The sequence below is a fragment of the Emydura macquarii genome, unplaced genomic scaffold, assembly GCF_026122565.2.
Source record: "Emydura macquarii macquarii isolate MOO-44397 ecotype Brisbane River unplaced genomic scaffold, CSIRO-AGI_Emac_v2 contig_622, whole genome shotgun sequence".
NCBI lineage: Eukaryota > Metazoa > Chordata > Testudines > Chelidae > Emydura > Emydura macquarii.
In genome coordinates, this window is record NW_027130759.1 from 5,677 (window position 1) to 19,790 (window position 14,114).

General features: G+C 43.5%; 1 protein-coding gene across 1 annotated transcript; it reads left to right on the forward strand.

Moving 5' to 3' along the window:
* Nucleotides 1-4,563: 4,563 nt before the first annotated feature.
* LOC137148225 (killer cell lectin-like receptor subfamily B member 1B allele C) lies at nt 4,564-12,551 on the forward strand. The gene is made up of 7 exons (XM_067540869.1): nt 4,564-4,642; nt 7,911-8,009; nt 8,231-8,233; nt 8,747-8,827; nt 10,666-10,820; nt 11,361-11,473; nt 12,007-12,551. The coding sequence occupies exons 1-7, from the start codon at nt 4,564-4,566 to the stop codon at nt 12,128-12,130; spliced, it is 654 nt and encodes a 217-aa protein (XP_067396970.1). The 3' UTR covers nt 12,131-12,551.
* The last annotated feature ends 1,563 nt before the right edge of the window (nt 12,552-14,114 follow it).

A 14,114-nucleotide genomic window follows, 5' to 3' on the forward strand; every position in this document is an offset into this window, starting at 1 on the left:
GCATCCCTGCCTGTGGATGGCTGTGTAAGTGCCGTGCCTATCCGAGATTTGCAGCTTGACATCAGCATCACAGTGTAAGAGGCAACCCCGGTTGGTGGGTTTGGAGGACTCAGTGGTCCCACAGTCCAGGTGGCATCCTCGGCACTCTATCACAGTGGGTAAAGAGGAAGTCTGCCTCTTTAGGGGGAACATAATACTTTTTATCTGCCCTCTTGCAAGTTGGTGCAGTGGAGGCTGGTGTCTCCCATGTGACCTTAGCTGGGTCCAGAAGAGCCTCGTTGATCGGGAGGGCAACTCTAGGGAAGGAAGGAAGAAGTGTGTTGTACATCCTCTAAGTTATGGCGCGAGTCTTTCTTCTCCCTCCTTCAGGGGAATCTGAAGTACATCCGCCATCCTCTTAGTGAGGTCCTGGAATAACCTGAAGTCATCAGCCATGGATGAGAGGGAGGAGAGGGGACATGACCGCCCCGTCAGGCGAGACGGAGGAAAAGTCCACTAACTGGGTGGTTTCCCCTCCAGTCCGGCCTACTGCACCACAAGGGTTTCTTCCTCTGGTTCCGGTGCCCTGGAAACAGAAGTTGTTGGGGAATGTCTGGTAGATCCCCTGAAGAAGTGGCTCAATGCCCAGGAAGTGTGGGGCCTGTAAAATGCCCACAGGCCCCAGTACGGCCACTGGTGGGTGAAGGGGGGAAGGCATGGGTGCTGGCACTTAAGGGTGACCATATCAGGAGACTGACCCGAGCCTGTGTGGGGTTCCTAACATTGGGGCAATGGGACCTGGTAAGAAACCAGAGAGGCATTGCCAGCTTGGCTCTATCCGACTCATCGCTGCAGAAGGGTGGAGCTGATTGGTGTGCTGGAGCTGAATGGCCTGGTATCAGTGGCAGCGGTGGGGACCAGGATCTGCTCGGTACCAGAGCCCTGGTACCAAGTTGCAGGGTCTCTTGCTCCTCAGCGTCTAAGAGGCCCCTTGAGAACTGGAACTCCTGCGGTACCAAAGCCGGCACTGGTACCATCAGCGGCTAACGGTGCTGACTCACTGGTACCGGCGGGCTAGTGGGGAGGCATGCTCCAATGAGGGTTACTCAGGAGAATCTGGTACCAAGGGTCTTTCCAATGGTGCTGATCTCTTAGCAGCGGTACGGTCGCCCGTCTTAGACTTGGTAGGAAGGACCACTGCCTCCTGGCCTTTGCCCAGGGAGTCTGGGGGTGCTAATGGGGAGCCCATACTGAGGGGTGCCTGGGATCTTTGGGTGCTGTGGTTTGGAGCCATCTGTGCTGCCAGAGCCATGGTGACCGAACACGCCGGGGGATCCTCTCTGGCTCGTCAACTGTTCAGCCACAGGGCTTGCCGCCCTTTCTCTGGAGGCTTTGCGTGGAGAGTCCCATGATTTTTTCCCCCGGGATCCCTTCTCTCTGGAAGTGAAGGTCCAGGGGACGATCCTTGTCCTGGAGAGGCTTCAGGACCGAGGAGGGTACGGTGGTCTGAGAGCGCCCTCCAGCAGAAGCTTCAGCCTCAGCTCCCTGGTTTTTCAGGATCTGGCCTTCAATTGTTGGCAGGTGTACTTCTGCAGGATGTGGGCTTCTCCAAGGAACCGGACGCAGCGAGAGTGACCATCTGTTACCAGAAAGAAAGGCTCTCTACAAGAAAGGCACCTCTTAAAGCCAGGGGAACCCAGCATGAACATGGGGAAAACAGTCAGAAACTGGATTTTTTTTAACAAGAAAAGGAAGGAAAGCACTAGAATGCTATATAAGAAAACTTTGAAAGGAAACACTATCAGCTCCAACGAATCTAACGCTAGGAGGCAGCATTCAATGGGACTGCTACACATTCCGTTCTAGGCCAAAGGTGGTCAAGAAGGAACTGGGGATGGTTTGCCTGTAGAGTGCCAGACAGCCTCGCGGAGAGAAGGCGTACGTGCAGGCCGAGCGAACCCTGCTGCTATAACTGGCGGGTTATAGCACTCGTGCAGCATAGCTGGGAGTAACTTACATGCTGAAGGCTATGTGTGAAAGACCAGAAGTGGTTGTTTATACAGAGAAGCAGTGCAAAAGGCGCCCCAGGTTGGAGAACTGAAGCGAGACAGCTCTTCAACAGTCCAGATTGTACTCTGGGTAATGTCACAGGAAGCACAGTGCATGGCTGCTGTAATGAGTATGTGACTCTGGGTGTGTGAAATCGACAGGCGCTAGAAGTGCAAAGGGGCATAGGTGGCTGTGTTCCAAAACGTAAATGAGGCGGTGACATCTGGTCATGGTGACCAGTAGAGGTTCACACAGGAAAGAGGCTAACCTTCACGTGAAGTAATGCAAAGTGACATAACAGTGGGGAGGATTGCCAGAGATAAAATTGTTAATTAAAAACGGGACTGCATGTACTTTGGTCTGGGAAATCTGATTCTGGAATGTGTTCTGTGAGCTTCCAAAATAGGTAAATGACTGTGGAACAAGGCGCCAGTTAATTTGGAAAAAGAATTGTACTGTGTGGACGTAAGGCACTCTACCCCGAAAAAACACATATTAAACCAAAAAAATCTTTCCTATGTAGACAAACCTTTATCTTAAAGTCAGTAGGGAATCAACTAAAGGTAACTGATTTTAAAGCACTCAGACCAAAATAATTGCCCACGCTAGGGGATTGCATTGTTCTAACTAAATTAGTTTCTAAATTGATTTTAGTTAAATCAGTACAACTTCCTTGTATAATCTCTTTATCACTTGGGTGAACACGAATGGAATTTCATGGGATAAGTAAAAGGCCCTTCAAATCTCAAATCCCTGTTGCATGGTGATGGTGGTGTTAGTATCTCAAATAAAAGTTCACAAAAATCTTTTATAATGGAAAAATGTTATATGGAGATGGTCAAAAAATAATTTCATGAGAAATACATTTCAGTCTCTTGAAGGCTTTCTATTTTTACACCTACCGCCAGATATTTCGGTTGCTTTAGCGATAAAAGGACTTTTATCATGTTCCGTAATGCTTCTCTTTGTGGAAAAAGATGAATAAGATGTCTCCACACAAGAAGCAGCAGAAAGCACATTTTCTGCCACTTTGATGTCACCAGAACAATTATGTCTTTACACCACAGGAAGAAAAAAAAACATACAGCCAGTCACTGGTTTGATCACTTTGTTGCCGAAGTGCCTGTGGTCAATACTTTTCAGTAGGGTAGTAGAGCAAACTTACAAATACCATTGTAGGAAATACGCCTAGAGAAACAAACAAACAAACAAAATCCTGTTTCTCTCCTCTTTCATCTGCTTGAGAAACGTGGGGAGGAGGGAGCACAGATGGGTACAGTTCAATAGTGTGCACCTAAGTTTAGTGGAGGATAAAGAACTTGGGTCCTAGCCTTGTTGTCACTGGACATAGTCAGGATAAATTTCTTTGCCTGTTAGTCAATAACATGCAACAATCCCTCCAGAAAAATCTATTCTTATTTTCAAAAATGCACCTCTATTTGTAAATTAAGTGAGTTTAAATACTTAATTTATTTCCACCAGCCCCATGCCCCTTTCTGACTCCTGTCCGCTGCACACCCTCCACCCCACTTCCAGGATTAAACGTTTTAAAATACAAATGTTTAACAGTGGATCTTGGGGCAGAGGCCTGGGGTGTATTGGGGAAAGCATGGAGTCAGAAGCCATGATCTCTACATTTTGTTTTTAAATATTAAAAATTGTGCAAAGTTCAAACACGGCTTTCTTGTCTCTTTGACACACGGGAAAGCAGTGCTTCTGACGCCATACCCTGCTGGCAGGTGAGAGGCTGGCCTTGTTCTATGGATGGCTGAAGTCGCTTCAGTGAAACAATCCACCACCTTTACAGATCTGCTCCTTTTCACCCAGTCTGTTTAATAAACGGGTAGTGGGGAGCTATGCAGAAGAGGCAGGGAGACTTGCATTATTTTTAGAGCCCATTGTGCTAGGTACTAGAAAGCACATAGAGACAATCCATGCCCCCAAAAGTTTACAATCTAAGTAGACAAGATAGAAGGGACGGAAGCACACAGAGGGGAAATAACTTACCCAAGGTCACACAAGCCAGTGGCATGGGTGGGATTAGAACCTAGGTCTTCTGATCAGGCTAGTGTCCAATCCATTAGATCCCCCCACCTCCTGATATGCACAGCCTGCATCTGGCTAATTCATTCAAAGTGTCCTTCCCACTGGTTAGGTGACCTTCAAATAGGTCACCCGGCCATAGAATCACAAATACCCAAGTTGTTTCACAAGGAGTGCTAATGCTGAAGAACAGCTGTGGGCAGAGAGCTTGGGGGGAAAGGTGTGTGCTAAAGATGGCTTTCCCCTGTGGAAAGTTCAGGAATTGCCCATGTAATTAAAATTTCTTTTTGATTAGCAATCTGAGAACTACTCACTCATCACCTGTATTTTCAAGGATTTCTCTGGTATGTTACCAGGGAAGGGAAGGCAAATTTCTGATAGACAATACTTCCTGGTTCTGGATGTGTCTGTCATCCTGCTGAGATGTATGTATGAGGCTGCTCTTAGACACAGTCTCTCTTCTGTACGCTCACATCTTCCCCTGCACTTGTCATGGCTGGAGAGGTACTTTATGCTGATTTAAACATTGCTGGAGCCTCTTCAGGACTGCCACGTCCATCTCAGCACCTCAGTAAGTGGATTTAATTGATTGGTTTTAGATCAAACACCCTCTATCTTTGAGGGGGGCTCCTATTTTTCAAGTGCAGCACAGATAATTGAGAGACAGATTCAGCAGAATTAAAGAGCAGATCTCTGTTTCATGTACCAAATGAACGGTCGAACTTGGCTTATGTGAAGTCCTTTGCCACTGTGAGAACTGGTGAGTGACTCCAGTGCAATACAGTACATTTTACTTCAGTTTTGTCAATACGTGTCACAGGAAACTTCATAGCCAGCGACAATCTCTACCCATAGAGCTTAAAGTGCAGGACAATTCAGTCCTACGTTGCTTGTCTTTCCTACACATTTGAGGGATACAAGTAAATTATTTAAGCTAAAATTTAAGCATGACTTGCCCACTATAGTATGTAAAAAGCCGTGCACTGGATGAGTCTGGAGAAGACTGGCTGAACACTTGGAATCTGGGAGACTCGAGTAGCAGGAGGATTTCATTGTTTAATTAGAAAAGTTTAACATAGATTAGGGAGAAGAGATGGGATCTGAAAACAGCTATGGAGCCAATTTGAAGTCGTGGAAGCAAGATCAGAAGCTGGGGACATGTAGAGAAGGATCTACTAGATTGTATGTACAGGCAATTAGTGAGGCAAAAGTCTGTTATCTTAGGAAATGGGGCTGAAGAAGAGGAAGAAGTGAATGAGAACCTGGCCACTGAGGATGGTGAAGATAACCAGGAAATTTTTTTACTGGATTCTGAAATGGACAAAAAAAATCACAGAAGGTTTCCAAGGGCAGGGATGATTTTTTCATTTCTGAGGATGGTCATGGAGGGGCCACTGCAATGCATGTCAGCCGAAGCGTGGTGAGTTGTGAGTTAATGGAGATCAACAGAGTGGGGCAGGCTAGTAACGATGAGAAGGATTTGTGAGGTTTAATTTAAAGCTGTAAAATGTAAATCACAGTGTCATTTTTTCAAAACATTGTTTGAAAATTAAAAACTTTAAACCCTTAATATTTTGGAAAACTATAATAAAGATGGAGGTAGGATAGTTATTTAACATCTTCAGAGTGTGTTTTCTGTGAGTACAGCAAGGTCATTGATCTAAATGAGTGCCTATATTAAGCTGTTGATCTGAACCTTCATATTATCACTGCACTGGCATTTAATCTTCCAAGAAAATACCAACATCCCAAACAGTTTATCAAGCCACTTATACACGATATATGCAGCATGCTGTACTATACATAATCCTATTTTATGGTGATGATTTTTATTGATCATCTGACTATCACGTTTTCTTCTTTGTGTATTTTAAAGTAATTACTTTGTACTTACACCTGTACTGTATTTATAAAGCTATTTTCTTTTTACATATACACCTATGAATATAATTAAATTATTGTACAGGATCTGAAAATGATTCTTACCAAAGTACCTCTTTAGAACTGAATTAATAGTTTATATTTTCATGACTTTTTTTGTTTTAGCATAAGTCCCGTCTTAGCTAGCTGTCGAAGGTGTAAGCTTTTATAAAACTCTATCAATGCTCTTCAGACATTTCTTTCACATAGGACTGGATATTCTTCTCTTGAAAAATATTTTAAGAGTCAGATTCTGTTCTTGAGTAACATTAGAAGTCACTGGAGTTATTCAGTGTAACCAATAGTTGAGTTTGCCCCCCAAATTGTTCTCTTGTTTCTTAGCTAAAGTTATGCTATGTTGAGAATTAACTGTGTAAATGATTTGAAACTTACTGTTTCCAAAGTCACAACTACTCTGCAAACAGAACTACTGCGCAGATAGCTTTAATAAGTCAATTTGAAAGACATTTTATAGTATAAGCCAGATCTAGAATTCCACTGCTTCTAAATTTCTAAAAACGAAATAAAAATGATCCCTTTAGCCTGACATTTATGTGTTAGTCTGAGGCTAGATGACAATGTTCTTAGGGAAGGGTGAAGTAAATTCAACAGTCATTTTATTTTTTAATGATAAGAAAGGGGGAGGGCGACAGTTTTTCACTTTTCGAAAATTGTTTTCACCAATTTTTTTCCCCCACTCAACCTCTGAACAACTTTATTCTATAAAACTATTAGTATTAAGACCATGATCCTGCCAACACTCATGTGCTTAACGTTACACCTGTGAATGGTGTGTAAAGAAAAGCATGTGCATTAGCATTCACAGGCTCATGCTCTTGATCGCAACAAAAATGTGAATAGGGGGCTACCATTTTTTAAGTTATTCAGAGGACCAGTATGCAGCTGGCTCAACTCTAAAAGAGGATCTGTGCCAAATTAAAGAGGACATTAAGGCATGCCATCAACTGTGATCAGAATCAGTCACAGAAGGATCTTTGCTTTTTAAGAGAATGTGAGTTGGTTTGGGTCTTTTCCTGCAACTCAAGTTGGTTAATAGTAAAGAAGAAGCTTAAATAAGATATGTGGTTATGTTTGTAAATCATCTTCGCGTGCTGTTTTTTCTTAACTAAGTAAATAACTTTGTTTTTAAGAAAGAAGTGCTGTCTTTGAAATCCACATTGTCTTCTGCTTCAGACAGCGATTCAGGCAGGTACCCAGTACCCAAGTTACAAGAGCTTGTGAGCAGAGGCATCTACTCTAGTTTTGGTATAAACAAAACCACAACGAATCTGGAGTTTCTGGGCCTCGCCATTTTGGAGAAATGGTGAACCAAAGAAGAATTTTTTTTTTTTCAAAAGCAACCTTCTAATAAATCAGGGGTTCTCAAACTTTTTGTTTTGGCGACCCCTTTCACCCAGCAAGCCTCTGAGTGTGACCCCACGTGTAAATTAAAAAACCATTTTTTAGATTTATTACTATTTTAAATGCTAAATGTATAACCCTGTTGGTTAAAATGAATTTACCTTTTTTTCCCCACCGCTTTTAAATGAAGACTAAAACACAATTTTATCCGATTATTGTTATAAGCAGAAAAGATATTTTTTTAAATAGTTACTCTGATGCCGGGGGGGTGAAAAGAAACTTTGTCAATATCACTTATCACAGCAGACTCAGCCCCCCTTTGCCACCCTTACTTCTGTGCTGCTGCTGGCTGAGGCGCTGCCTTCGGAGCTGGGCAGCTTGCGACCCCCACGTAATAAATTCATGACCCCCTGAGGAGTCGTGACCCCCCAGTTTGAGAACTCCTGTAGTAAACTCTCAAAATACTGCTGCACAGGCTCAAAGGAGAACAAGTTTCCCTGTTTCTTATTCTTCACACCGGATGCTGAAGGAGTTTCACCAAACATTGAATCTTGCAGGTCTCCCTCAGTGCCCACACTGGCATCGGATCGCTTTGGGAGTCGGCTGGGCTGGGAATGTCATCCTGGCAGGAGCTGTGATTGTGCTGGGTGTCTGGGGTGAGTAGTTCCAGCCCTTATCTTATTGTTATTACTACTACATTGGCTCCCAGGGCCCCCACTTTACTGGGCTCTACACAGGTTATCCAGTAAGACAATGCCTTAGGGTAGGTCTTCACTGATGGCAGCAAATTTGCCACCGTCAGATCAATTCTTCGGGTCGACTGACCTGCTCAATCGATCCAGAAGTCGATTGAATAAATCCACCCTCGGAAAAAGAGTAAGTCTGTGTCGACAGGAAGGCATTTCCCATCGGCGCAGTGTAGTGGGGACACCGCGCTATTTAGAATTTAGGAAGTCGATGGGAGATATGCAAGCTAATCTATGGAGTTTGCATATCTCCCATCAGCTGCCACCAAATTTCAAGGTGAGTGTAGAGCAGGCTTTAGCCAAGGAGCTCACAGTCTAAATGTGCACCTTGAATTGCCCTGTTACGTCACAATCTCACTGAGATCTCATTTCTGATTCCAGTTTATTTGTGAATGAAATGCTTGACACATCATTGCACCATGCAAGTCAAAACATTAACTAGATGTAGTTAAGAGCTTGGCATATGAAACTTGCGTGAGTGGACTAAAACAGCGTCATCATTAAATGTGCATAGATAAATGGAATGAATATACACTACAAGTGTAATGAATGAGATTTTCTCTCTGTTCCTCTTATAGATTAGACAGATAGCACAATACTTAATGAATTTTATACCCTTTATCATTTTCTTTCTAATCCGTAAATAGCAACCAAAGGCTCACCCCTGGAGGATTTCCGATCTCACTTGAAACAAACTCTTTGTGTTTCATCACACAGCAACTCAACAGGTAAACTCATTCTGATGGAGCTCCTTTCTCCATTTCATACACCCTGGAAGAATTCACTGCAGTTGAAAATCCAATTACTCAGTCAAAATGCTCTGCTATTTTCTGGATAGCAGAGATGTGCCAAACCTTCATGATCCTCTGTCTTTAATTCTCTTGTTATCAGTTCCACCTGGCGCTGAGCAGAAGCAGTGCCATCTAGTGGCCAGATAGGGGAATTCCCAGTAAGTACAACACAATCAACTTGAAGTGCAAGTATTTCTCACAGCGCCTTGGATGGACAAATTATGCAGCAGATACAGGAATCCCTTCACCCGCTACAAAAATGCAACTACCTTTGGGTTATACTTATTATTTGTTTAGCAGCACACAGCAACAATGCACAATAAGTATGTGAAAGGCACTCCCATCTCACAACATCCCTAGCCAACTATAATAGTTGCTTATTAGGAAAGTATTTCATGTATTTTTAAAGGTTTTTACTGAAATTTAGCAGCTGGAAATGGAGGAGGAGCCAGAATCACGTGTTCAGGGAGTTCTCCTCAGAACAGGAGTGTCCTGTGTACCATTAGTGAAAGTCAGGCAAAATTTGTTACATAAGCTGCTTTAGATTGATCGCCTGTATTCAAAAAAGGGCATTGGTTTTTTATGATCACAAGTGGAGTTCAGTTTGATTTCTCACATGAAGGAAAGCATTACCCAGTAGCATGTCACCTGCTAGTGGTAGGTTTGGGCATTAAGTTTAGTTCTATTGCTTTTTCTTCTTAACTGCCTATGTCATTTAACACCCAGCACTCATGGTTTTCCTTGGAGGTCTCGCCATCCACATGCTCACTTCTAATCCTGTTCAACTTCTAAGATCTGATGAAATCCAAATCCAAGTGCTAGCTTTTAATGCATCAATCTGCTCGCTTCTCTTTGGAGCAAAAGCAGTGGAGGGTCCAGAAACAAGTTAGAAAAATAGCAAAACTGCACAATCTGGAAATGACTAGTTTCCCAAAGACTGCCAGCCCTAAACTCACCAGCCGGATGAGGACGTAGGCTTCAGAACTCTCCTGTATTCAGTCCTCAGTGAGGAATTAGGCTTTGTTCTGTTAAAGAAAGAAGTTACTGAGTTAAAATAGCGAAATATGCGTGCACAGTGTATTATTTGTATTAACATTTAACACAAAGCACTTTCCGTCAAAAGATCTTAAGGCACTCGGACAATGGATTGAGCCTTCCAACCCATTGTAAATCAGGGGAGTATTTTCTCTCTATGACATTTGGGCAAGCTGGGGCACGGAGTAATTTACAAAAGATCATGCAGTGGGTCATATTTACAGATGGGATAGCAATCCAGGTTTCAGACTCTACAGACTTCCCGGGTGACCTAACCTCCCTGTGCCTCAGTTTCCTCTGCTGTAAAATGTGGGTAACAACGTTGGATAACAATAAAATGTGGATAACAACGCTGCCCTGCCTCACAGGGGTGTTGTGAGGATCCATACATTAAAGAGTAGAAGTGCTTTGAGATCAGTTGTGTTCTATATGAGCTGTACACTTCTGTGCTTTATATGATTAAGTAAAAGAGCAGTTGTGTTAGAGTCGGGGCAAAGGGTCCGTGTATTAAATGTTTCACAACTATTATGAGCTTTCAGAGAGAGTTAAACTGTAACTGAAGGGGGGCCAGATAGGCCTGTGCCCTGAGAGCATTTTTTGGGACCCCTAAGATTGGGGCAGTGGTTGGACATCAAAGAGAGACACCCTGGTTGGTATACTGCGTCTGAAGGCTCCATACATGATTGTACTTAAAACCTCCAAAACCATTACTAACATCCTCTTTTTCTTTCCCTTTCTAGAAGCCTCCGATTGCAAACTCTGCCCCAAGGATTGGTTGTTGCATAGAGGAAAGTGCTATTGGTTCTCTAAAGAAACTAAATCCTGGAAGATGAGCCAGGAAGAATGTACAGTGAAGAGGTCCCAAATGCTAGTGATCCAGGCCCAGGAGGAGGTGGTAAAGGAAATAATATGATGCTGAACCTTCAGCTGAAGCGATGAGTCTGTAATATAATACAGGGACTTGTCTCAGCATTAAATATTGAAAGACAATGTTAGAGGGGGCTCAGCTGTGTGAAATGTGGATGAATAAAAGCTAAAAAAACCCATTCTTTATATTTGGGAGCAGAAAGGGGGAAAAGACAAACAATGTAGCTCCTGTTGTCACTCCCCCATCTTAATGGTTTTTTTGCCTAAGAATTTTTTTTTTTAAGTAAAAAAGAACTTGTTCATGGCCATAATTCAATGGCAAATGGATTTTTCTTGTAACTATCATGTGACCTCCTCAGTGCTACGCTGAGATTCCATTTTCCCAGGGCAGGAGCTGCACTAGCTGTCTGGCTCAGGTCCTCAGAGCCGGTCTGCAGCTTTTCCCCTGAGGCATTGTGGGCAGAGCCACTGAAGTAAAAAAAACAGGGGATAGCGATGCTGGTGGACGCAGGCGATTCTAGCATGTTTGAGTGCATTTACCCAGTCCCCTCTGCTTTACACGTCACAGGATTTCATACGGAACGTTACCAACGGTGCATATCGTTTTTGGCTTGGACTTAACATGACATCCCCTGAGAGGAACTGGCTGTGGGTGGATGGATCCCTATTAAATCAAGCACTGTGAGTGCTGATGTTTAATGTGTTTATTTTATAGCTCTGAAAGAAAATCTTAATCCATTACCTTCAAACCTGAGTGCTTAAAATTAGTCACCTCAATCCAGATTCTGATTTTAAAAGTACCGAAGGTGACATCACCCCCTATGAGCCTGCTAGGAACTGAAAACCCTAATTTATGGTGCTAGAAAATTAGTTTCCTGTAAGGGCTTTTCACATATAAGCCTTCTGCTCCTGCATCTCAGGGCAGGTAAGCTACACATGCTGAGGTGAAAAGCTTGGAGGACTGCAAATTGGAAAACCCTCATTGAGAGAGAGAAAACACCTGTGCTTGTTTTATTAACTCAAGCCAGATCCACTACTCAGGGAGTCCCTGTGACATGGATTTAGGGCAATTATCCCATCTTTTCTGCCTAATTGTTATTAAGGCACCACCACAACGCACCAGACGACCCTGTCACATCCCTTCAAACAGGTCCCTCTTTTACTTGTGCTGAATACATTTAAACCACTGATACTACATTTTCTTCATTCCACAGGTTTCCAATAACTGGCCATGCTGAAGAGAACAGCTGTGGGCTGATAAAGGGGTTGCAGATTAGGTCTGACACCTGTGGTGCCGAACACAAATGGGTTTGCCAGAAAGAAGCCCTCCTGATCTAAACAGTGTCTTTAAGTATGCGTATTAATGGAACTGAAGTCTAAAGCATCCTCAGTGCTAATTGTAACATGATTATTTTAAGTGGTTGTGTTTAATCCTTTTAATGCTGAGGGTTTGTTACGTTAGAAATCTATTTTCAAAACAGAGTCTATTCCTCCATTGCTTGGTTTTAACAGAAGCTGTTATGAATCCCTGAAAAGCCAGCAATTTCCTGCTTATCTGAATCTGACTGAGCGCTCACACATTTTCAGTTGTGCACAACTGTTTCCTTTTCAAAGGCTGGAGCAGAGTTGGGCTGGGACACCAAGGAGCTCTTTTGGTTTGTTTGACAAAAGGAATTGTTTGAGAACTCTTCCACATGGGCTACACTTTTAAAACTAGCCTCTAAATCCGTTTGCCCAAAATCTCTGATTTAGTTCCTCAGGTCGGCTAGTTGTGTGTCCAGCAAACCTGTTTGGCGAACAAATCTACCCATATCTGAGACTCTGTGCTACCAAAAGGAAATTGAGTGGGCACGGTTAGAGGCAATATTCTGACAATTTGGGTCTAAGGCTTTCAGGTACTATGGGCATCCACATAGGGTGAGATTTTCAAAGGCAGGTAGGGCAGTCAGGCACTCAATTCTGATTAAAAAAAAGTCACTGGGAGTTGGTCTAACTGTGCTTTGTGCCTTTGGAAATCTCTAAGATCACGCAGTGTTCCTCTGATACTGTGGGCAAAGTTTGCAGCTTAGCTTTTAAGACGTTGTGGAAGTGGGAGGAAGGCAGCGAATGCACTGGGAGTCCTTGTCCACGAGCGGGATCACGTCACTGAAAGCATGACACGTCTTGAAGCCCAGAAAGCCAGGCAGATCCTTGTGCAGGGGAGGTCCCCCCGCAGTCAAAGTCTTTTTCTCTTTTTTTTTTCCTCTCTTTTTTTTTTTTTTTTTTTTTTTTTTTTTGGTGGTGGAGGGGCCACAGACATCTAAAAGTCAGAAAAAAAAGTTAAAGACTAAAAAGGTTCGTAAAAGCCACAATTAGCCATTGGAGAGTGAACGATTCACTAATGGACAGCGAACTGGTGCGTCTCTAGCGCCAGGGGTGGTTGAGAAGGAACTGACAAGGGTTAGCCTGCGCATTTTGGCTAGCCTCATGGCACAGCATGTGGGGAGATCGTGCATATGCGGGCCCGACCCTGCTACTGAAGTTCTCCGAGCAGCAGCACAGGGATGCAGACATACCTACACCAGAGCACCCATAGGAGGGGCACATCTCAAAGAACAAGAGAAATGGCTCTTTTTTTGATCTGGCATCATGGATGAGTCTAAGTATTCTCTGATAGAGAAATGTCAGTCAATCCTTAATGAATCCAGTTGTATCTAACATGTATTTCGGTGATGGGACCCGGGTATGCGATCGGACTCAGTGCACCAGTGGAAGTGATGTTTATCTGATCCTCTAACATCACCAATTTCTGCAGATCTTGTCTGCTTCATTGAGGATTCAGAGATTAACATTAAATCTATTCTAGCATATAACCAATGAGGGTGTGAATAACACGTGTAATCTTTCCCTTGGGGGCAGTTCTCTCCAGAAAGCTAAAAGATTTAATTGTTGGCATCATGACGTCAGACCTGTACCTGCTTCAATACTGCCCAGGTCTTTTTCCTCAGCTCTGTCCCGGTCAGGAGTTGGTGTGTAACTGGAGTATCCTCCACCTATAAAAAACAATTACTTACCTTCTGTAACTGTTGTTCTTCAAAGTGTGTTCCTCATGTCCATTCCAAGCAGGTGTGCGCACATTGTCGGAAGATTTTTCCCCATAGAGGTGCCACTCCAGGGGCGCCTATGCTGACCCAAGGGGTACTGCTGGGGAAAAAACTTCCGATGACTGTGCACACGGTGCACGCGCACCTGCTTGGAATGGACATGAGCCAGCCCTCGAAGAATAACTTCCCCTTCCCCAACTGTTGCAGCATCTTAAAGAAGCCCTTAAAAAAAAAGTCTT

Bases quoted from the DNA above. Each gene is read 5' to 3' on its own strand.
- LOC137148225 (XM_067540869.1), top strand. From the start codon at position 4,564: ATGGCTGGAGAGGTACTTTATGCTGATTTAAACATTGCTGGAGCCTCT. The intron at 8,828-10,665 runs GTAAACTCATTC...TTCCCTTTCTAG, and splicing joins ATCACACAGCAACTCAACAG to AAGCCTCCGATTGCAAACTC. The intron at 10,821-11,360 runs GTAAAGGAAATA...TACACGTCACAG, and splicing joins TCCAGGCCCAGGAGGAGGTG to GATTTCATACGGAACGTTAC.